The sequence below is a fragment of the Morone saxatilis genome, unplaced genomic scaffold (genome assembly GCF_004916995.1).
Source record: "Morone saxatilis isolate NCDOM2014 unplaced genomic scaffold, NCSU_SB_2.0 Contig20, whole genome shotgun sequence".
Classification (NCBI taxonomy): Eukaryota; Metazoa; Chordata; class Actinopteri; family Moronidae; genus Morone; species Morone saxatilis.
In genome coordinates, this window is record NW_023339763.1 from 16,372,351 (window position 1) to 16,396,327 (window position 23,977).

General features: G+C 39.9%; 4 protein-coding genes and 1 long non-coding RNA gene across 7 annotated transcripts in view; 2 read left to right on the top strand and 3 right to left on the bottom strand.

Annotated features, from left to right (window-relative positions):
* The window catches only part of cwc15 (CWC15 spliceosome associated protein homolog), a 2,718-nt gene extending 1,492 nt beyond the window's left edge, over positions 1-1,226 (bottom strand). Inside the window, exons 1-2 of the mRNA XM_035666521.1 lie at positions 1,148-1,226; positions 243-387 (exon numbers count right to left, since the gene is read on the bottom strand). Coding sequence (XP_035522414.1) covers positions 243-373 — 131 coding nt within the window. The 5' untranslated portion in view covers positions 374-387; positions 1,148-1,226. The remainder of the gene's footprint in view (positions 1-242; positions 388-1,147) is intronic.
* A 2,299-nt stretch (positions 1,227-3,525) lies between these two features.
* LOC118331566 lies at positions 3,526-4,539 on the top strand. The gene is made up of 3 exons (XR_004796889.1): positions 3,526-3,604; positions 4,278-4,315; positions 4,428-4,539. It is a non-coding gene; the product is annotated as an uncharacterized LOC118331566 (long non-coding RNA).
* Positions 4,540-5,981: 1,442 nt separating this feature from the next.
* On the bottom strand, positions 5,982-9,539 carry si:rp71-1d10.8. Its single transcript, XM_035666602.1, has 2 exons — positions 9,296-9,539; positions 5,982-8,452 (listed from the first exon to the last, which is right to left on the bottom strand). Exon 2 carries the CDS (start codon positions 8,443-8,445, stop codon positions 7,144-7,146), a length of 1,302 nt encoding a protein of 433 aa, XP_035522495.1. The 5' UTR covers positions 8,446-8,452; positions 9,296-9,539; the 3' UTR covers positions 5,982-7,143.
* Positions 9,540-10,893: 1,354 nt separating this feature from the next.
* si:dkey-125i10.3 (titin homolog) lies at positions 10,894-13,829 on the top strand. Its single transcript, XM_035666903.1, has 6 exons — positions 10,894-10,916; positions 11,000-11,092; positions 11,219-12,511; positions 12,631-12,693; positions 12,862-12,964; positions 13,058-13,829. Exons 1-6 carry the CDS (start codon positions 10,894-10,896, stop codon positions 13,154-13,156), a joined length of 1,674 nt encoding a protein of 557 aa, XP_035522796.1. The 3' UTR covers positions 13,157-13,829.
* plp1b (proteolipid protein 1b) lies at positions 13,826-18,988 on the bottom strand. 3 transcript variants are annotated; one of them, XM_035666605.1, is made up of 7 exons: positions 17,260-17,859; positions 16,671-16,857; positions 16,414-16,570; positions 15,987-16,164; positions 15,662-15,735; positions 15,389-15,454; positions 13,826-14,821 (listed from the first exon to the last, which is right to left on the bottom strand). In XM_035666605.1, the coding sequence occupies exons 2-7, from the start codon at positions 16,775-16,777 to the stop codon at positions 14,750-14,752; spliced, it is 654 nt and encodes a 217-aa protein (XP_035522498.1). In that variant the 5' UTR covers positions 16,778-16,857; positions 17,260-17,859; the 3' UTR covers positions 13,826-14,749. The 3 variants fall into 3 exon arrangements, with proteins under 3 accessions (XP_035522498.1, XP_035522496.1, XP_035522497.1); XM_035666603.1 differs by having other exon boundaries at positions 17,229-17,268; XM_035666604.1 differs by lacking the exon at positions 17,260-17,859 and adding an exon at positions 18,833-18,988 and having other exon boundaries at positions 14,750-14,821.
* Between the last annotated feature and the right edge of the window lie 4,989 nt (positions 18,989-23,977).

Consider the following 23,977-nt stretch of genomic DNA (forward strand, 5'->3'; position numbering starts at 1 on the left):
GGTTGCCTGAGAACATTTGAAGAGAAAAAAAAATATATATATATATATAAATATAAATATATATATATAAACATAAATATATATGTATAGTTTGCTTCCAGGATATAAGCACTCTCAGAATGAGCAGATAGTGGATGCATTCGGAACAGTTCAGAAAATATGGAACTGGATGTAAATCAGTGTCTGGCCAACCAGCGAGCGGTGAACTCAGCCCTGTACTGGATTCATCACGATTTACTGACCTGTACTTGATCTTGGTGTGACCCGGAAGATCTCGACTGGAGTACTGCTTGGACAGGGCACTCAAATCCCCTTCTCCTTTACCCCTCCCTCCTCTTGCCGGCTCAAATGTTGGTCTTGCAGCTGTAGTCATCTTGGATGGCTCCGCTGCAGCAACACATGAAAAGAAGAATAAACATTAGCTGAAAACATAACGTAACGCCCCAGGACCTGTGAGCTGAAGATGGGAGAGCAAACAGGCAGCTCCAGACACAAATACCGAGTCAACAAGTGATGAAGCAGCAGCCCCCTCCTCCTTTCAATCTAACACTATCTTTTAAAGTACATGTTTTAACCCAGAAGTGGCTCTGAGGGAAACTGCCTGAAGATCTACCCTGCACAAATTGTCTCCAGGGGAAGGAGGATATGGTTGTGTAGTAACGTAGTAGCATCAACATGTATAATGCTTTCATTACAGCTGAGACAATAAATCATGCTATTGAAATCACAGATTTCCCAACTGAGGGGTGAATTAAAATCAATCTGTTCATTCGTCCAACATGAATCGATTACATGAGGAAAACATTCAGCAACAAGCTGCAACAAGCAACATATAAATCTGTCAATACTCGGTAACACTGTTATATCTTTGTAAGACATAGTCCCTATCCTATTACTAGACAAATCAACGCGTTTCTGGTTATTTAACGTTATAAAGTACAAAACTCAAGTTAGCCAACTAGCCACTGCAGCTAATACGTTGCTAGCCAGCTAACGTGGTCTAACAACGCTTCTGAGCAGGAAAACAAAGTTATCTCGCCGTTTGTGTGCCGACCGAATTTTTTCACAAAGTTATATTTACTGAAGTTAACCTAAAATTCAAGTTCTGGGTGTTTTTATCAATGAATATTGAAGCAATAACACTTACAAAGCTGCTAACACGACGAAGAGACTCGAGACAACGTGTGTCGTCACTTCCGGTAGAAACCTGCGCGTGGAGATGGTGCATTCAAAAACAATCGGAAATGAGACAACGCTTATAAATCGACCCACTGAATGAATAGACTGTACTTCATTTAGATAGGTTTGTCTAATTATATTTATTCAGTTCCGTTCCCGTTCGTTTTTGTGACCAGGATATAGACGTTGTTCTACAGTTATATATTATTCTACAGTTTCTACATTTTAACAGGTATCTTTGCTGTAGTGAGAACAAGTGAAGTGGCTTCATAATAATGTGCAGTGTTGTAGTGAGGGAGGTAGAGGGCAGACAGTATCAGATGATGCATCAGAACTCAACCGGCCTTTAATGTTATCGCAACCAACTCTGCTTAATGCCCCTGATTACCGTTCAAGGAGGTATTTTCAGTCCCTGTGTGTGTGAATGGTTCCCATTAATCATACCATGTGAGCGTAAAGATGGTCTTTTGCCATTGTTAATTTAGTCAAATACACAGTAGGTTACTTTGGTTGTCCAGTTCATCATTTCAGAATGATTTCTAATACATGATCATGCGTGCTATCCAATGCAGATGCAGTATACATAAATACACACAGCCAAACCCAAATATCCCCAATGACAAATTTGTCTTTCAGCCAGGTGAAACCAAGAACACACACCTATAGGAACACAAGATACATAAATCATAAGATACATTAATAAAGCATAAAAGAAAAGTTGATGAAAAAACAAAGCACAAACTGTGCAACATTTAATGTTTATATTTTATAAATAATATAATATATAATATAATATATAATTATTTTTGTTGAAAGACTTAAAGAAAGTTTTTTATTTCCTCTTTTCCCCCTCTAATACATATGGCGTTCATTTAAATGATACAAAATGCATTTGATCCAAATGTGTCCTCTTGCTCTCTACAAGTATTTTCATTGTACAATACACCTATCCATTAACACCACCATGTCAGTTCTGTAAATACTGTACGTTATATGTCACTTTGACAACTTCCTTTGTGTGCTGTAGGAATACAAATAATTTTTACTGAAGATGTTGGCTGAGATTCAAAGAGGCAGACCAACAGAGGAGGTTCTGCTGGATTCCGCACAGCATTCACATTTTATGTGTCTAAAAGTGTTATTTTACTTTGTCAAGTGCAAATGGTCTCAAAGAAGACAAATGCCCAGAAAAGTGAAGACACAGTGCAGAACCTTTGCTAATGAACAAACAGTGTGACTGTGATTTCCTGCCAAGCGTGATTACTGTGGACCTCTTATGTTTGAAGTGTGGCATCTCGTACTTCATCACATGTAAACACCAGTGATGTGTGTGCGTGTGTGTAGTGGTGTGGTGTGTGTGTGTGTGTGTCGTGGTTGTGTCGTGTGTGGTGAGGAGGGACGAGGACGAGAGGAGACTGGGAGAGACGAGGAGAGCGGGAGGGAGCCGAGGAGAGAGAGAGAGAGAGGATATGTGCTATTGCCTTTTTCCGGGTATGTTTAAAGGGTCAGTCCACCAAAATGTTAAAAAAATATATATATATATTTTCTCTCTCACCTCTAGCTGTGCATCCCATGCAGATAGTTTTGGCATCTATTTCCTGACACAAAAGGCGTGAATGGGCTGTGGTGCTTACAGCATTGAAAATCACATAAAAAATAAAAATTATGTTTCCCAAATATACTGTGTCAAGACCAACATAAAAGACAGAAAACAGATAAGTTTCAATGGAAGAGATAAGCACTTCGCTTGGATGCATTTTGATGGAAACGAATAAACATTCTGATCAAGCAGTAGATAAAATTCCAGGTAGTTTAAGAACAGGTCTCTCTTGATTCCTATCATGCCCACAACTGGAACAGTATGCTTTTATGTGAAGCTCAGCCTGAAAAAACACTAAAACATTTTTTATGAAATGCTTTCAGCCTGTGAGCTGCAGGGTTTAATTTCTGGCCACATTTGTAGTGTGGTAAGTATAATGTTCAAGGCCAAAGTCAGTGGAAAAACAGCACTACTAAGTACTAAATTGTAGGGTTGGTTTAAATGGTGTAAGGTTGTCACAAACCTTAGAAAAGCTAGAAGAACAATGCATGAAAAGGGATTTTTTTTCATTTGGTTCTCAGGAAGAAGTGATTGTGAAAATCAAGTTTAAAAACAGCTCTGGAATGTAATAATTCACACATGAAACTACCAACTAAAACAATGGCACCTGTCTGCCCATATGTCATGGAAAGCAAGTAACCTACCCACTCAATCAACCTGCATAGCAGCATCCAGGTGTGACACTTCAGACTAACAGGGGGTGGAATCTGAAATGACAGGGGGGTGGGGGCTCAAGTTGAAGTACCTCTACCTGCACGCTTGTTTGTGGCACAGACACAGAGGAGGCTCGACACCACTCTACTTCGACGGGACTGAACAGAACAGGTGAGAACTCAATATGAGGGAGGAATGGACTTCATACTAGCGCACGCTCATTGACTATGCAGGGTCATTACAAAGTCAGAATTGCTTTCATTTTCCATGCATAATGAATTTGACCTGGTTAATTGGTGCTGGCACATCTCCAGTGAGACTCATTATGCGAGATTAAAACACTGAGTGCAGGTCAAAATGTTAACAGGAGCTCAAAGAGAAATACAGACAAGATACAAAGAGTGACAGGACACTGTAAACATGGGGCAGGTCACAGTTCTGAGCAAATGAGTGGATAGTGAATATAGAGTCTATGTGGGAGAACATTATTGCATGATTTTGTCAGGATGACATTTTAGATATTTTAATATAAAATGCGGTGAGCATTGTCAAAATCATAAAAAATGTCACCTAAATATGTAATTACATTGTTTATCTGAGTTCCTAGAGAACACAGTATAAGATCAGTACTTTGTCATTTTGACTTGTTTCCGTGCAGAATGCAGTATTACAGGTTGTGTCTGAGATACTGGGTCTCACAAGTGCCAAGGTGACTGATAAGAGAGAAAAAAAGAAGACAGGAATCAGATAATACAGCGTATCACAGTTATACACAACAACCACTGTTATTAAAGTAGTACCTGGAATAAATTTATACTTTTCCATCTTTAAATAATCTCATCAGATTGGAAATCTGAGAAAATATCGGCATCATGTCAAAAGGTAAGTCACACTTGAATCTAATATTTCTTCCTTTTATCAGATTAAATGCTCTATGCAAGTATTCTCTGTAAGCAGTACTGACAGAAAGTGTGTGTGTGTGTGTGTGTTGTAGATGTTGACAGAAAGCAGGTGTTTCAAACCACCAGGGTGCGGACTTCACTGAAGAATGATATCAGTTGGATCCAGAAATCAAATCAGGAAAATAAAGAAGAAGACAAAGCAAGGTATCCTCAGTGATTAAGATGCAACACCACAATTGAAGTGTTCATTTATTTTACTGATGTGCCAGCAAACCATTGTTACTGTATTTCCTCTTTAGTTTTTCTTTTTTATTTGTTGTCCTACATCACAAGCACTGATGTATTGAGAGAAACAGTGCAACAAACGTGCTGCAGATTAAAAAACAACTTATTCTGTCTTGCAGTAAGGACAATGCTGTGGAGACCAGGCCTGTCGTTGTCAGACAGAGTTCATATGTCCTTTCCACGGCCAAGAAATTTGAGTGAGTGCTACAGTATAAATATTAAAAGATGTCAACATTAATGTCTATCCTAAACTGTTTTAAAGGGACAAAAAGGCCTTGATTCCCCACCCTAAAACCAGGCCTACGCCACTACAGTATTTAACAGAGCTGTAAACTCAGTTTTGATATGACAAGCTTTAATGACAGAAGTAAACCCATGTGTTCTGACTAACTGTTTTGGTTTATGGTCTCAGAATTATTCCAACCATACAAATGCAAAACCAAATGCTGATCACAAGATATCGCCATTCTGCCCACAGTTGCTTCTTGATGAAGTAACATTTGGCAAATGTTGTGTCTGAAGCAGGTGCTTATTGCAAGATTAAATTAACAATGTTGCTGATTTTTGTGTTGAAAAATGTAGTAAAGAAGAACAAAGTTCAACCATGTGATATATAAATATTAGACCTGCAACATCTCCAGTGTTTATACAATATGTTGCTGAGAACCACTTTAATACGAGGAATAATGTGGTGGCCAAACTGAAATCCTCCCCTGACTCTGTTGTGAATAAAAACTAAAAAAATGGCTTCAGGCACTAATCACCATCTGTGGTATTAACATACATAAACATGAACTTAGCCCTGGGCAGCTTTGCTGCATCCATAAAGACCTACAGTACACTGCAGCCTGACCTGTGCTTTAGTTGGCTGATGAAGCATTAATCTAAATACATTGTTACTAAAGTATATCCCCTCCGGGCACACAGGAACATACAGCTGCTTTCACACCTGCACATTTGCCTGCACATTAATCTTTCTGATCTGAATCTTTGATCTGTACAAACTGAGGCAAAATGATTGTGTGTTTGATACTAATCTGATTATTATGCTGAGCACAAGAAGTCCCGATCATTTTCTTTAAAATGGTTATTAATAATCATGAATCCATATAAAGAGTTCCTTTGTTTAAATAGACTGTAAAGATGTAAACATCCATTGACTGTTTAAACAAGAATAATAATTATTAATACATTGTTCCCTGCTGTGTATTGCTGGCAGCTGTACCCATTGCATTGATATTACATCACCTGACTTAAGATGAACACATACACACACACACGCGCGCACACACACATACACGCACACACACATACGCGTTGAGTAAATTATTAAGCTTATGGACACATTTGTGCTGCAAAAATATTTCAAAAATACCTTTATTCTTTATTGGAGTTCCCCCCTGAGATATATTATATTGTATATTTGAAAAACACATTTCTGTATAAAGTATTTCCTCCCCAAATTAAAAAAGGGATAAACTCTTCTCAGTTCTTCAGTATTTTATACAATATATTCCTTTTATAACTACTTAATGAACCAAGTACATTTAGAATACTCAAACAAAGGAATAACAGATTCACAGAATATTGTTAGCAGTTTCAAAGACATGTTATCTTTTCCCGTCTATTAGTAGATTTTTATAATTTATATAAAAAAACATTGTTATCCCCGTGTTCTCTCAGTGGGTTTCACAGCATGCTTGAATGGATACTGGACAATAATAAATCTTGACAGACGGCAACATTTGACTACATTTTCACAATGTACTAGTTCCTGTAACTATGGAGAATAACGTGGACGTTTTAAATCTGTCCTTTTATCTTTGTAGGCATGTTAAGAACAATGAGGTGAATCTGTTAACAGCTGAATGAATACACGTTGAACGAGTAAACAACTTGTTTGATCAGTCCAGAGCAGAGTTAGAAAAACTAGCTCACATTACACGCCTTGTAGATTAGCAGATAAATCAAGCACAACTATTTACACTGCTTGATGTTAGTTAGCTTATGTAGCTGGCTGGCCATCAATTACATGACACACAAGAACAAAATGACAGAGCAGAGATTGTGTTCCCTAAAATGAACCCATGTTTCTGCCTCAGCTTATATGAATGAATGAATGATTTTGACAGGCCTGAAGAGTTTAAAGTATCCAGTATTTCACAAGAAAAGGGCAATAAATAGAGAAATCTTAGACAATATAGAAATACAGTTTTTTCCCTTTTTTATTCGTTTGATAATCTTCTTCAGGCCTCCGCGGGGTTGGAAACTGCTGTTGTGCAGCATTCAAACATTTTGACTTAACCATCACATCTGAGCACAACGGCAATTAATATCAACACATTCCTTCTCTTCTGACAAACAGAGCGCTCTGCAGGGAGGCCGAGGGAGGGAGTGTAAACCCATTTGGTATTTCAAATGGCAGATACAGTCTGTCTTCATTCAAGTGTTGTTAAATTATGCAGTCAAACTCTTTCCTTAAAAGGTACTGACAGCTGATTGATAGTCTTGGGTAGTAATGCGTTAGGAGGAGGGTCCAGCAGCTGTGAGGTCTCCTACAGCGTGCACCCCCTGTGCTGATGTGGACAGCGAGGGTCCAGCTGCCGGGCCCATGCCGAGCGATGGCATTAAATGACCCTCGTTGATGGTGAAGTGGTTCAACGGGTAGATGCCACATTTCCTAAAGCCCTCTTTCACAGTCCTGACACCTTCCTCCTCCTCGTTCACTATCTGATACGCCCCTTTAAACACACCTGAGAACTCTTTCTTGCTGACTGCAAAGTGATTATCAGCGGCGCCACCATCACCGATGAGCGCTGCGAAACGCTGCTTCAGGAGGACAAAGAGACCCGCGTCGAGCGGCTGCAGGATGTGAGAGCAATGAGGCGGAAGGCACAGGAGGATGACGTCCTCCCTGCGAGCTGCTTCCACCACCTCGAGGTTCACGGGGGACTTGTGGCCGTCGAACATCAGCAGCAGCGGACGCTTCTTCGGTGCGTGCAGGAGGAAGTGTTTGAGGAACCATTTCTTGAAAAGGTCAGAGTTGACGCACCCCGAGTCTGACCATCCATAGAGGGCATTCAGAGGCCCTTGTGTCTTGTAACATACTCCCCCTGGATAGGCCTTTGAGTAGATAATAAATGGGGGAATGTCCTCTCCAGCTGCGCTAAAGCAAGCCAGGACAGAGATGTGGTCCCTCAGGCCTGGTGCTGGCTTGTAGCCCAGACTGGCAGATTTGGGGAGAATTACCCTCTTCCTGCCCAGCTGAAAGCCCATCTCATTGCAGTTGAAGATTTGGTGAGGCTTGTCTCTGAGCCCATGAGCGTCCATGACAGTGCTCAGTAAATGAAAAAACTGATCCACTGCTTCCTTCCTCACACATACTGTCCTCCCACGGACAACATTGTCTGCTGGCTGAATGGTAATATTCTTTTCTTGCCGTTTTCTAAAATTGAGCCACCAGGTCTGGCCTAGTTTAGAAAATGCCACCCTCCGATGCTGCCGCTTATAAATGGATGAGGCAAAGGACACCAGCTGTTGCTTGGTCAGTGGAAATCCGTGTTTGGACATGTATAAAGAGAACTCCACCAACAGCTCCTCGTCGGCAGACGTTATAAGCTGAGCTGGCCCGCTGCGACTCCCTGGTGTCACCCGTCCACTGACTCTGTCCCCCAGTGAGGATTTAGGGACTCCAAACTCTTTGGCAGCCTGTCTCACCGTACACCTTCCCGACTTCACCTCAATCAGTGCACGTTCCATGGCCTCCTCTGTCCATTTCTTCTTCTTCTTCCTCCCGATTTTGTCAAGATGATTTCTCGATGGCATTTTTTTTCTAGGAAGACACAGGAAATGCAGGCATGAATAACATATCAAACAAATATGATACACATAGAGAGGCTATGCTTTCCATCCCCCTTTGTCTACACTTCCACCAGCGCTCAGCTGTGTCTGACTTTGTTCCTTAAGGGGGATTACATCACTTCCTTATTCTGAGCCAAGTTTACAGATCCTACCTGTGGTTGCTTACAAGAGTGTCCTGCATTCATGCACACTGCAGGATGGATGCACACGGCTAAAGTTAGGTTCCTAAAATATTAATTAAAGGGGAATTTTATTCAAACTTAAAGGACAATATGCCTCAGCTGACATCAAACATACATTTTTCATTAAGAGCCCATGTAACTTATGAGATGCTATCTAGTCAAACATGAATTTTATAAAGTATTTGGAGTATATAAAGGCTTTATAGGCTCCTATTAATGTCTGTTTTAGTTTATTTTACCCCACCTATAACACATACAACCTAATAAGACTTTTTAATCGTCTTCACACTTTCCATATTTATCCAGTCGAGGTGAAGCTACTTGAATTTCTAGTCTAGACTTTGTTCGTTGTCCACTTTTCACAGATATAATAACAGTTTCATCTTTGTGCTCTTCCAGCGTTATCTTGTAACTTCAAGTGGCGGAACATGATCAGATCAGAGCAATGTTAGCTCTGATAGGATGAAGTTTCCCTTCAATTCCCTCTGAACAGCCGCCAGTCGGAAGCTAACTTTACTGCAGGTGCCGGCGTCCGTTCATAGACTCTCAGATTATAATATACTTTAACTTTCTGTCAGTCAAAACTCTGCTTATGCGTAAGACAACCAGTTAAAAGAGGCCAACTGACTTACTGGTTTAGGGGAGTCGTCGTGCTCCGTAACGTTACTGTTTGTAAACTACAGTAACAGTGTGAAACCTGGTGGGGTTTGAGACAAGATTAGGCTTTAGAAACACAAACCAAGTGGCAGTGTTTATTCTACAGTCGCCGCTACATGTCTGCCTGCTTACAGAAAGGTGAAATTATGCAGTAACAATTCACCAGAATGGGACATTTCCTTGCCTAGCATGAAGTAGCTAACTCAAGCCAGCAGACAGCGGAACATAACCGGAAGAAAAGCGACGGGGCCTTCAAAATAAAAGTCTTGACGTTCCCGTTACAAAAATAAGTGTCCAACTTCAGAGATAAACAGGTAAAATCAGTAAATTGAATCAGTGTTCAAATGACGTGAAATTCTAGATGTAAAATAGATAGTATAATCAAGAAGCAGCCAAACAAACAAACAAAAAACTGTTTTGAATAGAATATTATTCTATGTCACTCCGAAATGGTGGCATTTCCCCCATTTTGTTGGTTTTAGATAATTTTGGTGGTCAATTTCATGTAAGACCATAATAGCTTATTATATATAAAGTATTTGTGTACTTTTTAATGATTAATTAATACAGAGTTTTTAATTAATAAATGGCCATTTCTGAGGACAGCGTGTCATGTGAGTGGTTATTCCTTCTAATAAATAGTACCAGTCATTTAATTAATAATGAAAATGTTCAGATACTTTACTTTCAGCATGGACCATGACCTTACAAGCTATCCAGAGTTGCATCATTATCAAGATATTTTGCCACTGCAGGCATAATTGACTCTAGTCCAATTTTGTGTGTCTCTCATCTATTACCAACAATAAATAAATTGACTCATGCATGTAACTGGTTCACATTCCTTGTTCAAGAAAAACAGCTCCACCCCCTCACTTCAGTGCGCGTGTTTGGTGATATTTACATCGTTAATAAACATTGTGTTGACATTTAAAGCTCTATTTGTCAGCTTCGCTTCATCAATCACTGTCACCGGCCCTATATTTTTTTTACCACTCAGCTCCTGTGCTTGTGTCCTATATGTGTAGTTTGTTGTGTTCATCCCCCAAAGCAGGTCATAACATTTTTTTGTGTAGGTTATAGGTGAACCTCTCACTTACATGAAAGTAGAAACTGAGTCATATTCTGCAACTGTCATAATTCCTGACATCTTATCATCAACATCTCTTAACATTTTTTACCCTATTCAGCAAGAAAGTATTAATTTAAAAAGAAACCTATCGTAATATTGCACATTTAAATTGTCCCTTGCAAAAAATGAGTCTTTTAACATCTCAGTATGGAGCAAAGTATGGCTTTGCTTGAAACTTTGAGTTATAGTAGTTTAAAGTCGATAAAAATCTTTCCCTGGTTGAGAAAAAATAATTACCAAGATTTATTTTTCCACTGCTTTGTTTTTTAAGGTTTCTTCTTTAAGGTTATAAATGCCAAGGTTCATTTCATGGTGTGTCTTTTATTCTTACTCTGTAGATTAATAGAATCTCCACTGAGCTCTCCTCTCAAAAACACACAGTTCATTCAGTCTGAAGGGTATGTATGTGCTGAATTTTTTTTTTTTTAATTAGAGCAAACTATGGACAATTATATTGTTGAATGGTAATGTCATATATACATAGGCCATACATATATATATATATTTATACATTGAAAGTATATTGTTTTTTTGTTCTGTGTTTTAGCGATTCAGCTTATCAGGCAAATGGTGAAGTTATTCTTCTTCAAAAAGATGCTCAGCCCGAGGGGTCAACAGTGGAGACCACAGACGATACAAAGTCAGTATATGAGAGCATCTCTGTATTGACTGTAACTGCAAGTACATTTAAAAATGCTGAGTGTAGGGATTTTTGTTCATATGTCTTTTTTGCATAGTTGGGAATAAGTAACTCCCTCTGTTACAGGCCCCAAGCACTCCCAGAAGAACTTATCCAAAATGATGAAGCACAACCAGAAAAATCTGTTGCCAACACATCTGCAGAAAACCAAGAAGATGCAACAATTGACCAGACAAACGTAGAACAGGAGGCTGCTGAGGTCTCTGCAGATATTCACGTAGAAGAACATATCCAACATGGCGAGGCACAGCCAATTTCTTCAGCAAAGGAAAATCCAGAGGCTGTGTCTCCTATGGAGCCAGCTGAGCAACCAGTTGCCAACACAGCAGCAAAAAACAAAGGAGAATGTGCTGATATAATAGTTGACCGGTCAAACACGGAACACATTGAGGTCAAGGTCTCTGCAGATGCTCATGTGGAAGATCCTGTTGCAGAAACATCTGCTACGGTTGGCACAGAGGAGAGTAAAGACGTCCCTGCTGCACCTTCGGAACCTTCAGACAAAACACAGTCAGTAAATGCAATACATTTGGAGGATGCAGGAGTAGAATCAACTGTCCAACCTGCAGAGGAGAGTTGTGGGAAATGTCCACTAGAACAGGCTGCAGAAAAAATAGCTGAAACCGTAGCTGAGGCTCTAGTGGAGTCATCCCCTGACAAGAGTGATGTGATTAATGCAACCCTAGGAGTTGAATCTGCTCTCCAAGACAATGTTGAACCAATCCCTGACTTAGTGGCAGAATCTGCATCTGAATTGCCCTCTCAACCTGCTGCTGAAACTGCTGCAGAGGGGAGTTGTGAGATAGCTTATTCAGAACAACCTGCTGGGGAAACAGTTGAGGCTGTAGCTGAGGTTATTGCAGAGTCATTGCCTGAGACCCCTGTTTCAACTGAAGCTGCAGGAGAAGAGGGTGCTCTCCAAGACAGTGTGGAACCAATCCCTGAATCAGTGGCAGATACTGTATCCAAATTGCCTATTCAACCTGTTGCTGAAACTACAGTCAAGTCTCTAAAGTGTAATGTCGACTCTGCAGCAGAGTCAGTTTTAGAGACCAGAGCTGAAGAGGTAGTTGAGTCTGAAATCCAGCTTGCTGACAACACTATCGTTGAGCAAAGTGTTGACACACCCAAGAGTGCAGCAGATCGTGTGGATGAGTTGAGCATCGAAGATGCAGTTGAACCTGTGACAGATTCAGATGCTGAAGCTGTTCAGGATAAGTTAGCTTACAGAGCCATTGAACTGATAGAGGCATTAGATGTGGAGCCACCCACAGCTGAATCTGCTCCTGAACCCCTAAAATATCAAGAGCAATCCCATACTGAGGAGACGAAACTGAACCAGTCTGATGATACCAACACGTAAGTATCCTGTTATAAAAAGGAATCACCTCACATTTACTGTTTTTCTTATAATGTTCACATGTTTTCACTTGTGCAATAAAGTGTTTCTTATTCTCTGCTGATGACTATTTTTGTAGCTCTGAAAAGTTTGAAAAGCCTGTGGAGGAGCCACAATCCACACAAACTCTTAATGACACCAGGTAATGTCTCACTTTAAAGACAAAACCTTTACAATTTCAAACATAATGTAAGCTATTCAAAGTAAGAACTTAAAGTCAAGTAAACAGTGACACAACACATAGTGGCACAGTTTATACACAAAGGTAACCAAGGGTGATAATCTTTTTAATACTTCATCTCTACTGCAGGTACAGCAGAAATATTTGTTCATTCTGTGACATAATAATTGATGGGAATGTCAAGCTCACATTCAGTGAACCTCTGATGAAGTGCCATCCAGAGTGTCTGAAGGTTTGTTCTGTCTTTCTTCTTTTACTTGTTAGGAAACATCCTGTATATCTGTCATTATATATTGAATGACTAATATTGTATGTGTCTTTGCAGTGTGGTGTGTGTGCTAAGGCCCTGGGAGATATGCTGACCCCCATATTTTTGCATAACCAAGGGATCCAATGTGATGGCTGCTTTGCAAAAACTCTCTAGACCTGAAACCTAACTGGGACAATTGTCATCAGAGAAGACCCAAAGACCCAAAGCATACTGTGATTTCTGAATGTATTTTAGGACATAGTGTATTGTCAGGATTATGTAATGAAAAGGTTTGGCACCATATTATTTATTGCCAAAGATGATTAAAGTCCCCCTACACTCAGAAATATGTTTTCCTTCTTGTTCCTACAGTGTGATGTTTTAGCTTCACTATGCAGGATGATATATGTGCACAGTTTGACACTAGAAGGATGTTTTCACATTCATTTGCTGAAAGTGGAAAGTTTCTCTGTGCTCACTGAAAATTTAGATTTTAAGGGGCGGGCTCTATGAACATAATTTATGACATCACAAATAGTTTGGAAGTCAACCCTGGTCCAGTTTGCAACTTATAAACGTGTGGTATAGAAATTTGAAGCCACCATTGCACACACATTTATAATGGATGCAGTGCAGTAGGAGACATCTTTTGTCCACCAGGAAAACCTTAGAAATTAACAACATTTGCATATTCAGAGATTCTGGAATTTTAGTTAGAAAAGGAGATTTTTAAAGATTTTTCTTTTTTTTTTGCAGAAAAAACATATCAGACACACATTATTGTTTCAAGCAGACTATTTGTATATGTTGGAATACATGTCTGGAGGAGATTTCTAAATGAAGTACAATCAGCATGAAAGATGTTTATTGCCACATACTGTATATTGTTAAAATAAAATCACAAATTACTGCCTCAGATGTAAATGGTTTAATCAGCCTTAATTTTAAATGAGCACACACACTACACAACCCAGCTCAGTAAGTAGCAGGGCTACACATCAAACTCGAGTCACATGGAGGCATCAACACTTCAGTAACATAAAAACAGCTTATTTTAAGCAGTAACCAAAAAAAACAAAATCCAGGAAAATGGATACACATCTTTGTTTCCCTCCTACACAGTGGCATTTAAACAAAGCAAAAATGCATTAGGAGTGACTGCAAAGTGCATGTGTTGTAAGTGAAAGCACAAAGCTAGCTGGGAGGACAGACCTTACCCTTGCAGAGAACTTTGGTACATTCAGTTTGACTTGCTTTAGTTCACACGATGCTGATACACAAGATGGTAATAATGAGGCAGCAGCAATATCATATTCAGAACCAATATATGCATCAGTAAACACTGAGCGGAGGGCATGCAGTTATGATTTGCGAGGTGAGCTGTCATTGCTCTTAATTATTCATGAAACGTCATACATCACAATCTGACAACAGCATCAGCACCAATGAAGCTTCACAAAAAGGATAAAATGAGGGATACAACCTGCAAGAGGAAAATGAACAACAAAGCTAAGAGAATCATCTGAAGGGAGGATGTGAGGAGGAGACCAGAGCTCACTGCTGGATATGAATTATCTTCATCTCTCTGTCTGTTGTTCATACAAAAAAGTGATGAGAAACATTTGTCTGTTATTAGAAATACTATAGCAGGTCATCCAGGTTTGGAAGTTTCTGGTTCCCAGAGGATGAATGGAAATCTAGTGTTGCATGTGTTGACTGTCCATCTGAGGACAGAGGATGGGGTTGAATGGGATGGACGTGGTGAACTTAGCGGATCCCTTTCCTGCCCAGGAACCGCAAGACTGCGTAGTTGTAGGTTGCAGCAACCATATACAGAAACTGCAAAGCAAGACATTCAGATGGAGGTGGGAAAAAAACATATGGTTTTGGACATATGTGCTGGTATAATTATAAACAGCATCTGCAAGCAAACTGTTAACATACATTTGACCTACAAGGGTCGGTTCACCCACTTTCACAGCCAGGGTTTGACAAATCCATTTCTGAGATTTCAGCTGCTACCAGCAAGATGACTGGAATGTTTTTGCACAACACTGAAAACCGACTTTGATCCTGTTACTCCAGATAATCAACATACTTTGCTGTGAACAGTGTTGACAGGCACTATTTCTTTTGCAGAAAGTAGTTACACTAAGCATTGTTCATAACAAGGCCTGGAAAGAGATCTTTCAATGCTTCGAATACTATACCTAAATTTCATTCATCTCCATTGTACTGGGGGGCAGCAATAATCTTAGAGACAATCTAAAGACCTGGTCAACTAAATAAAACCAAATCTACTATCTGCATGGCTAAATACAGATGGGTATGTCTTTAATTTGGGTGAACTTTTCCTTTAAATGTGATATAACTGTTAATATTTAAAAGGAGGAAGCAATTGCTCACCAGTGCTAAGAGAGTGATCCCGGCACCAGCAAATGCAGCTATGTACAAGTCATAGGTGACGTAGAACTGTGAGACAGATCAAACACAGGTTAGTTTAATATACATTTAGAGAATCTGTGACATTACATTACATAAAAATGCTCACTTACACACCCCTCCATTAATAATTTAGAGTAGATTTTACATTGCTTTTGCATACTGATTTTAATGTGAGGATGCTGACATGAAATGCTAATAAAACTGTAAAATGGAATATTGGATTCATCTACTCACTTCGCTGGTTTTGCAAATAGATGCCAAGGTCATTCCACAAGCCTTGCCTGGCATTGCATTCCAAGGGAGCAGACCTTAAATGAAGACATGACGTAAGCATCTCTCACCATTGCTGAATCATGATGACTTACGAAGCATTTAAGCAGCAGCACAGGGACACAGCAGTAAAGAATTTGAGATCAAGGTGTAGTTATCCTCATTGTTTCATAACTAATGTAACATCCAGTTTTGCATCCACTCCCCAATGATTAATTCATTGCTTCCACAGACACATTAACATTCTCCTCAGGTGCACATGCGGCCAGTCATTATAAAAGCAACGTACCATACTGCCTGGCGTCCATGCAAATCCAGCCATGCTGATTAATGCTGGGGGTTGTTTCAGCCAGAATGTTGATGTTGTGGCAGGTCTGCTCCATGTTGAACAAGAAGAAGACTGGGATAGCAGTGCAGGCAAACACTGCCAGCCAGATGAAGGCCAAGATGTACGTCACTATGATAAACTGTTGAAATAAAGAGTGCACTATGTGAGGTCACAGAAACGTGGCGTAGGAGCTTAGGTTTCAGTGTGATAAATGTGGTGTCATTAAATCAGCCATCAACCATAACTCATGGTTCTGTGTAGAAATTGCAGAAACAAATAACGTTTCATTGAGGTTAGGAGCTGAAACAAACCAGCATTCAGTATCTTAACAATAACCTGACGTCATATTTCCCCTCCCTCTTTAACCCCCCCTCCTCCTCGCTCTCACCGTCAGGCTGAGGCAGCGGCCACATTGGGTGCTCCTGAATTCACCAAAGGTCTGCTTGACAGCGCTTGTGGTGTAGAAACCCTCAGCCAGCAGCAGGATACCATAGAGGAAGAAAAATGACGCCAGGCCATAGATCACGTACTGGAAGTATTTTATACTAGGATAGTCACATGGAGAAGTCAGGTCAAACAGCGAAATTAAACATTTTTCAGAGGTTAGAAATCCCAATTAAAAGAATGTATTGAAGTGTCACTCACAAGGAGGCCATGACAACAAAGTCCTGAACCTGGCGGGCGAAGTAAGTCTCGACCAGGACTTCAGTCTGCGTCAATGCTTCGTGCCCACAGCCACAAAATAAGGCCATGCCAGCATAGCACAGCAAGGTGGCCACCAGGGATGGGTAGGGCACTGCCCCAATGCACCGGATACAGCAATCATAACAACCTGAGGGGGCATAATATATAAGCATACAGGCGGCACACACCGCACATATAAGCACACAACACATCTACGCCACGGTGGGGAACTCTTTTACCCTGCGGGGGAACTATGAAAAAGGCCTTGATCTGTCTGCAAATCCATGAGCATACACCAAAACCCCACCAACAGGCAAGAAAGCAACAGAAAAAAAAAATTAGACAGCAGTGACAAACAAGAGTTCAAGCAGCGATTCCCAATAAAGCGTCCAAACAAAAGCAGTCGACTTCACGACAATCTCATGCACTTCTTCCACTGTAAGCAGCGTTGTTGAAGCAGGTAGCAAATATCCACAGTGTTAATAAATGCATTGGCAGAAATGGGATAGAGGAAAGCACCTAAGGCTTTGCAAAGCCAAGGCTGCCTGACCGGAAACATTTGCTGCTTCTGATCCTGTACTCCACAACAAGAAAGATCCCAATGCCAACCAGTAATGAACAGTGCTGCCTAGAAGGTATTGGTACAGTAAAATAAGCCTCCCTGCGCTGATTTCATCCGTATCTGAAAGCTCCTCTGCTTCCACCAACACCTCACAGCTCAGCTCCTACTGACTCTGGTCCTGCCTTCTTTCTCCAGCGGTCACAGGCGTCACCAGGCGAGTGAGGGATGATGGTAAAACACTGGCTTCAGGGGCCTGAAGAAAGAGCTTCTCTTTGTGACTGCAGATACAATATCTATTGTCCTTGCCATGATTATGGAGGAACAAAGGGCAGCGATGTCAAACAAACAAAGACCATAGTGCCACAATACAAACACACACACACACACACACACACAGTAGTATGTGGTGGAAGAGGGGTCACCAGGACCGTCTCAACACCACTGCCAATGTCACTACTCAGGCCCATCCTCTATCCACAGCTGGCTCAGACTGGTACCATGGCACTGAGTGTCAATGTTGGTGGGGGCTGGGTTCAAGTGTTTAAAGAGTGGGCGGAAGCATAATGAACAAGTGGGGCAATTTGAATATCTTCACAACAACAACAACAACAACAACCCCACACAAAATTAGAGTTCTAGTGCTACACGTTGTGAAATCATTAGGTGCCTCAACTATCTCACTGTGAGAAAACTGTCTGATAATTTCACAAATTAGAAGACTTTAGTCGGAAATAACAATGGCAGTGAGTTAAACAAACTGCCACAAAAGTATAAATAGTAACAGCAGGACGGCTGCTAGAGTCCCATTAATGATAGTGCCTGCAGACGCCCACACTTCAGCTGTGCCCTGCTGCAGCAGTGATAGAGTGATACAAGCCATCATAGACTGTATTTGAATTCAGTGCAAAATGCATCAATGCATTTACAGTAGATGCCAGATGATCAATCAGGACTCCAGAGCTGTTTAAAAATGTGTGAAAATCAGCCCACATGTTTTTTGTAAGTGAGAAAAAATGGTTAGCAGAAGTTATTCGGGTCCACATTTCACATGCAAATTTGCTAATTTATACCAGTGACACATGTGGGAGTATCTGACCTCTTTCACATGAGTGACCTGGCATGGCCTCGACATGATGGGAATCACTGCCCATCTTTGTCAGCCAGTCTGGTTCCAGTCTGGTTTATGGTTAAAAGGGGTTAAAGGAGGTAACGTGGAGTTCTTTGTTTATTGAAAAGTAAGTAATCCAGTCTGAGCCGTGTGCTGTTTTCTTTTTAGCCTTCTGAAATGATCACTGTTAAATTATATCCTATATTTTTTTTAAAAAAGGGCCTAGGGTGAATAAAATAAATCAAAGATCCATATGTGCATATCAAAATACTTCTGATGAATGAAAACACAGGATTAAAGCAGGGAAATCTTGCCCACAGTGCATGAAGGCAACATGATGTCTAAGGACACAAAGGACATATTAAAGGCAACATTAGTAAGTTATTGAAATCCACATTTTCAAATCACATTAATAATAGATGATAAGAAGTATTAAAAATTCTGTGCACTCACCCATGTCCAGAAAAGAAGTGCAGGGGGTTATTGAAGTTTTGCTGGGTGGCTTTGTGACTGTGATATGAGGATATGAGAAGTTATTCCCCGCCACTCCTATATGAATCTGACTCGCGCTTTTGTCTCATCAACAATAGATAGACCACATCTCCCCCGAGTCACATCTTAAAGTCACAAAGTCCCATTTCAGCTGCCAGTCATTATTTATAGAGCGATGGGTTCAAGACTGGGGACAGAGAGTGTCTCACAAATCCTGATATGAGTGTTTTTTCTTGGTATGTGGTAATATTTACTGTGTTTGAGCTGTTGGGACTTGAGTAATACTACTTGTGGCCTCCTTTGATTGCTCTTAAATATGTGGGTAATGCAGTAAGAATTTTTGCATGCTCACTTTATGCAGTATATCAGCCATAAAGGTTAAAGACTAAACCAGTTTATACTCATTTTTAAGGGCAAATTTAACATAATATGCAGACTGTGACACAATGCAAATGAACTAACAACAATCCAGAGATATTTGCGTTTTCACCTCAGAGTTGGTAAATTATTGTGCATGTTCATCTGTACGGTGCATTTCATTAACTTTCATTTATTCATCTGTCTGTTATGTGTGTCGTCTGTCTGCACACACACACACACACACATGCTAGATGTCAACGAAAAGCTCTGAGGGTCCTTAGGGGAGCATCTTCAGAAACACACAGAGATAAGAGGTGTGCACAGACAAAAGAGTGAAATAAATCCAAACGCCAGTGACTGACATCGATGAAGTTGACTAACAAGGGTGACATTGACGGTCGGGTCCAGCTGCTGCCCTCCTTCCCTCCCTCCCTCATGTTTGACCCAGTTGATGTCAAAGCTGGGTTCAGTACAAAGGAGCCAGTGTGGAGCAGGAGAAAACACCATGCTATCTTTTTTTTTGAGAAACCCCTTATCCTATTTTTGCGTGCTATTTTATGCCCATGACAAACTGGACAACTGAATGTTAGAAAAAAACATTAATAATCTCACATAATTACATTATATAGCATTATATTTAAATTATTTACATTGAAACTAAACGTTCTATCATCGACTGAGGGAGCTACAGACAAACTGCTGTTTTACCAATATGGCCAGATAATCGTCCATACAATAATTGTCCGGTCCCCTCAATAATTAGAGGCGCTGATCTGTTGTTGAACAAAAACTCACTCCTCTCCAGAAAAAAAATAATATGTGGATTGGTAAATTGTTTGTTTTTACTTGTAGCCTTTTGTCTCTTAAAAACCCAGAGCCATACCAGATCAAGTAATTAGTATGTAGAAAGGATTAATGACATTAGCTTTGTTAAGCTGAAATTGAGGAGCAGAGAGGAATGATGCCTTTGAAATCTTTGAAAAAACCATGAAAGGGAGCGAGAGAGAAAGAGAGAGAAGAGAGCGAGAGAGAGAAAAGAGAAGAGAAGAGAAGCATTAATTAACCTCTGCACTTTATGTGAGTGTGGAGAATGGTTGTCAGCTTTGCTTGGGAGATGTGAAGTAGCAATGATGTTGACAATCAAAGGATGGGATTAGGTAAGAAGACAAGTTTTAGAGGCTCGCTAGCTCGGGTGACATGAAGACAAGCAAATTCATTCATTTATGAATAAACTATATCCCACCAAAGCTGATGCAGATGGCGATCACGGATGTGAGGAGCTCAGATGATGAATTATTGCATAACACTTAATAAGCCAGCCTAACATTCATTAGTTAATGCATGAACTGATTTTGAACTGCTATTACTCTCCAAGCTTTCAAGTAAGCCGCAAATGGCATTCGGATGCATATATCAATATATATTTTGCATGCAATCAGAAAGAAAATGGCACCTATATCATGATCAGCACCATGGACAGCAGTGACTACAGTGTGAGTGTAGTATATATCAATGCTTTGTATGTAACTGTGTGATATGGCACAATGCTCTATCTTTGAGTCATTTTTTAGAATTGTTTGCTGTGTGATGGATACACTCGCCAATGTTTACGCACTGAAAGTGGTAATGTGCATGTGTTTATACAGAGGAGGAGGGGGCCCTGTAAAAATATTTGCACCACCTCCTATCCCCGTTATGGTAATGTGCTCTATGTTATCTTGTGACAAAACGAACAAACAGGCATCAAACAAACAAACAAGCACTTGGAGGACAAAAACACGTCAGGCTCAGTCAGAAGTGAATTGAATGGTGATGACCTCCTGTGGTGAGCGTCTAAATTATTTGTTTTACCGCATGATGAAGTAAAGGGAGGACTGAGCTGTTCTCCAACAGGGTCTTTATTTACTTGCATGTTTGATTGTCTTTCATTATAATCTCAGACTCTGCTGGCTGCTTGTTTGAAGCCTGGGCACTGGGTTCCAATATTTTTAAAGATTAACCCTAAAACTGCAGCAGCAGTAAGAGGGGCAAGTAAAACATTAAGGACAGTTGCACAAAAAGGGCTCTAGTGTTGCTGGAGGTAGTTAAACATAAAATTATGATGAGCAAGTATGACGGAGAAACTAAGCGAGGTTTGGATAGTCAAGTAATTCTCAACACACCATAAGTTAAAAAAAAGTGTACCTTCACCTAGGTGGTGCATATCTCTGATGTCTAATAACCTTAAAGCAAGAATATGTAACTTTTGCTTCACAGCAGTCTCTGTGACCACAAGTGACAGCAATGATTCTTGGTATAACAGTAGCAAAACTCAGACTCCAGTTACACAGAATTATCTTGGAAAAGCTTACGTAAGCCACTGGAAACACTAGACCAAGTAAGGCAGAAGTAGTTAGACTCTTAAGGTATGGAACTGAACATTTGTAAGAGGACAAATGTATAATATCTTTTTTCAAAAGTTACATAGTCTTGCTTTAACCCAGACCCTAAACTAAACCTGACTCACCTCGTTTTATTCCCAAGATAAACTTGATTATATTTATGACATTAAAAGAATACTCTAATTTATCCTTGCACTCCTATTACATTCTCAGACTCACGATGGACAAATATCAAAATCGATAGTACAGCATAACCAGACATTGTCTTTTTATTCCATGAATTCTTCTTTGTTCTCAAAACCTGGTGCCTTCATTACCCACAAACACTGTGGTACAAAAATGAGTGACATGCCATTTTGTACCTTTATGTGGTAAAAACATACCGTTAAATCCAGAGACAAACCTCTTTTTTAACCTTTATTTATTCAGGGACAGTTCACTAAGAGGAAGCCACTCTTTTGCAGCAACATCCTGATTTGCACATTCGCATTGTGACACATTCAGACCTGGAAGCTGCCCAGTACAACCACAGCAGTTGGGGTTAAGGGCCTTGCTCAAGGGCACCTCAGTGGTGGTTATGAGGGAGGGGCTTGCTGCTTTTTCACTTTCCTCACCCAGATTTATCCTGTCAGTTCCGAAGCTCGTTTTTTCTAACCTTTAGGCCACCACTGCCCATTTACAATTATTCACCAAAATGTATTTAAAGAAATTACTATCTTTTAACACTTTTCAGTACCTTTTCATTGCTAGAACTGATTTGTCTGTAACAAATGAATGCTGTATTGGCCTGAATCTAGTTTTAAACTCTGTAAGCTTCAGCAGTGCCGACTACAAGTGCACTCGCCACGGGCACATGCCACAGCAGACTGCAGGGGGAAAACAGGTTGCACTACCCAACTCTGCAGGGGCTCCATAAGGGAGGACCACGGCATAAAATAAAGTTAAATAAGTACATAAAAACTAGTCCCCATGGAGGAATACAAAGAATATGAAAACAGATGACAATAAATGACAATAAAACAGTGTTAATACTTAAATTAAATAAAACTGGGAGTAATGGTGATGGCTAGTTGAAGCATTTCACTCTGCTACACTGACAATTAGCTACTTGATTAAATGAACAAAATCACTCAAATAGATCCATTGTGAACTTGCCAATACTTGCTGAAGAAGGGTGTCTTGCCTAAAACGTTGTGGCAAAATTAAAAAATTGAATGAAAGTGCTGCCCTAGTTCTTTGCTCATTAAATTATTCCCAGGCCACACAGACCAAGAATTGAAAGGAAATTTCCTGGTAGCCTATTTTATTTCAATAAACTCTTTCAATAAAATTTTTACTGTACCTTAAGCTTGTTAAAAGTACAATTATGTAACCCTTTCTGTCAGCCATGATTTTGTACCTTTAAAATTAAACAAAGGTCCACATTTATCACCTTAAGGACCTTTTTCGTACCTTACAGGGAACTTTTCTTTGTATGTACCTTTGGGTAAGAAATGATACCCATATTTCTCTGTGTGTAGTGGCTAATGTGGCCTTGAGCCGCTAGCCTCAAGCAGAAATGAGGAGCAGGATACAAAGGTCTGGTAAGTTCATTTCATTGCACACAATTATGAGTAGGCTATCCCTTTTAACTCTTTTAAGGACACATTGTATGCTGGTTACTTATTATACCTTCATTATCCATATAAAGAGGGATCAAATCTCAACTTTTGACAAGACTCATCTTTAGTTCCAAAAGTCTTTTAATAGTCTTCTCATTTAGATTAAACAACATTATGATAGGTTCAAAGAAATCAAATCTCAAAGCTTGATGTCCATCATGTCCATTCAGTAAAGAGTGACCCCTGGATATATCTTGGTATGCACGGGGTCCAAACCACTTGGAGAAGGAGCAATAATTTGTAAGTTCCATGAAACTCCTTTTAAAATGTGAATAATTGAGTTGGTATACATACAATTACAATGTAATTACACTTATCTTTCCGAAGACCTTACAGTATTCATAAACAAACAACAAATAAAATGTAGGTCTAAGTTTATTCTGTACAAAGAAGCCAAGCCAAAAGAACCATGAGTTGGTTTGAGTAGGAAAACACATTTTAAGCAATTATATTTTATAGTGAAGCAGAAGTTATATTCCTACAGTGTATTAAGCAAAATTATAGACACGTGAAACAAAAATATAGCTAGGATACTTAAATAGACTACAATAGATTACACAACACTACATATGCAAAACTGAACAGTTAATTTCAAACAATGGCTAATTTACAGTTTTGTAGTGCACTTCTCAGTACACACACCCACACACTCACACCCAATCTCTCTCTCTCTCACACACACACACACACACACACACACACAC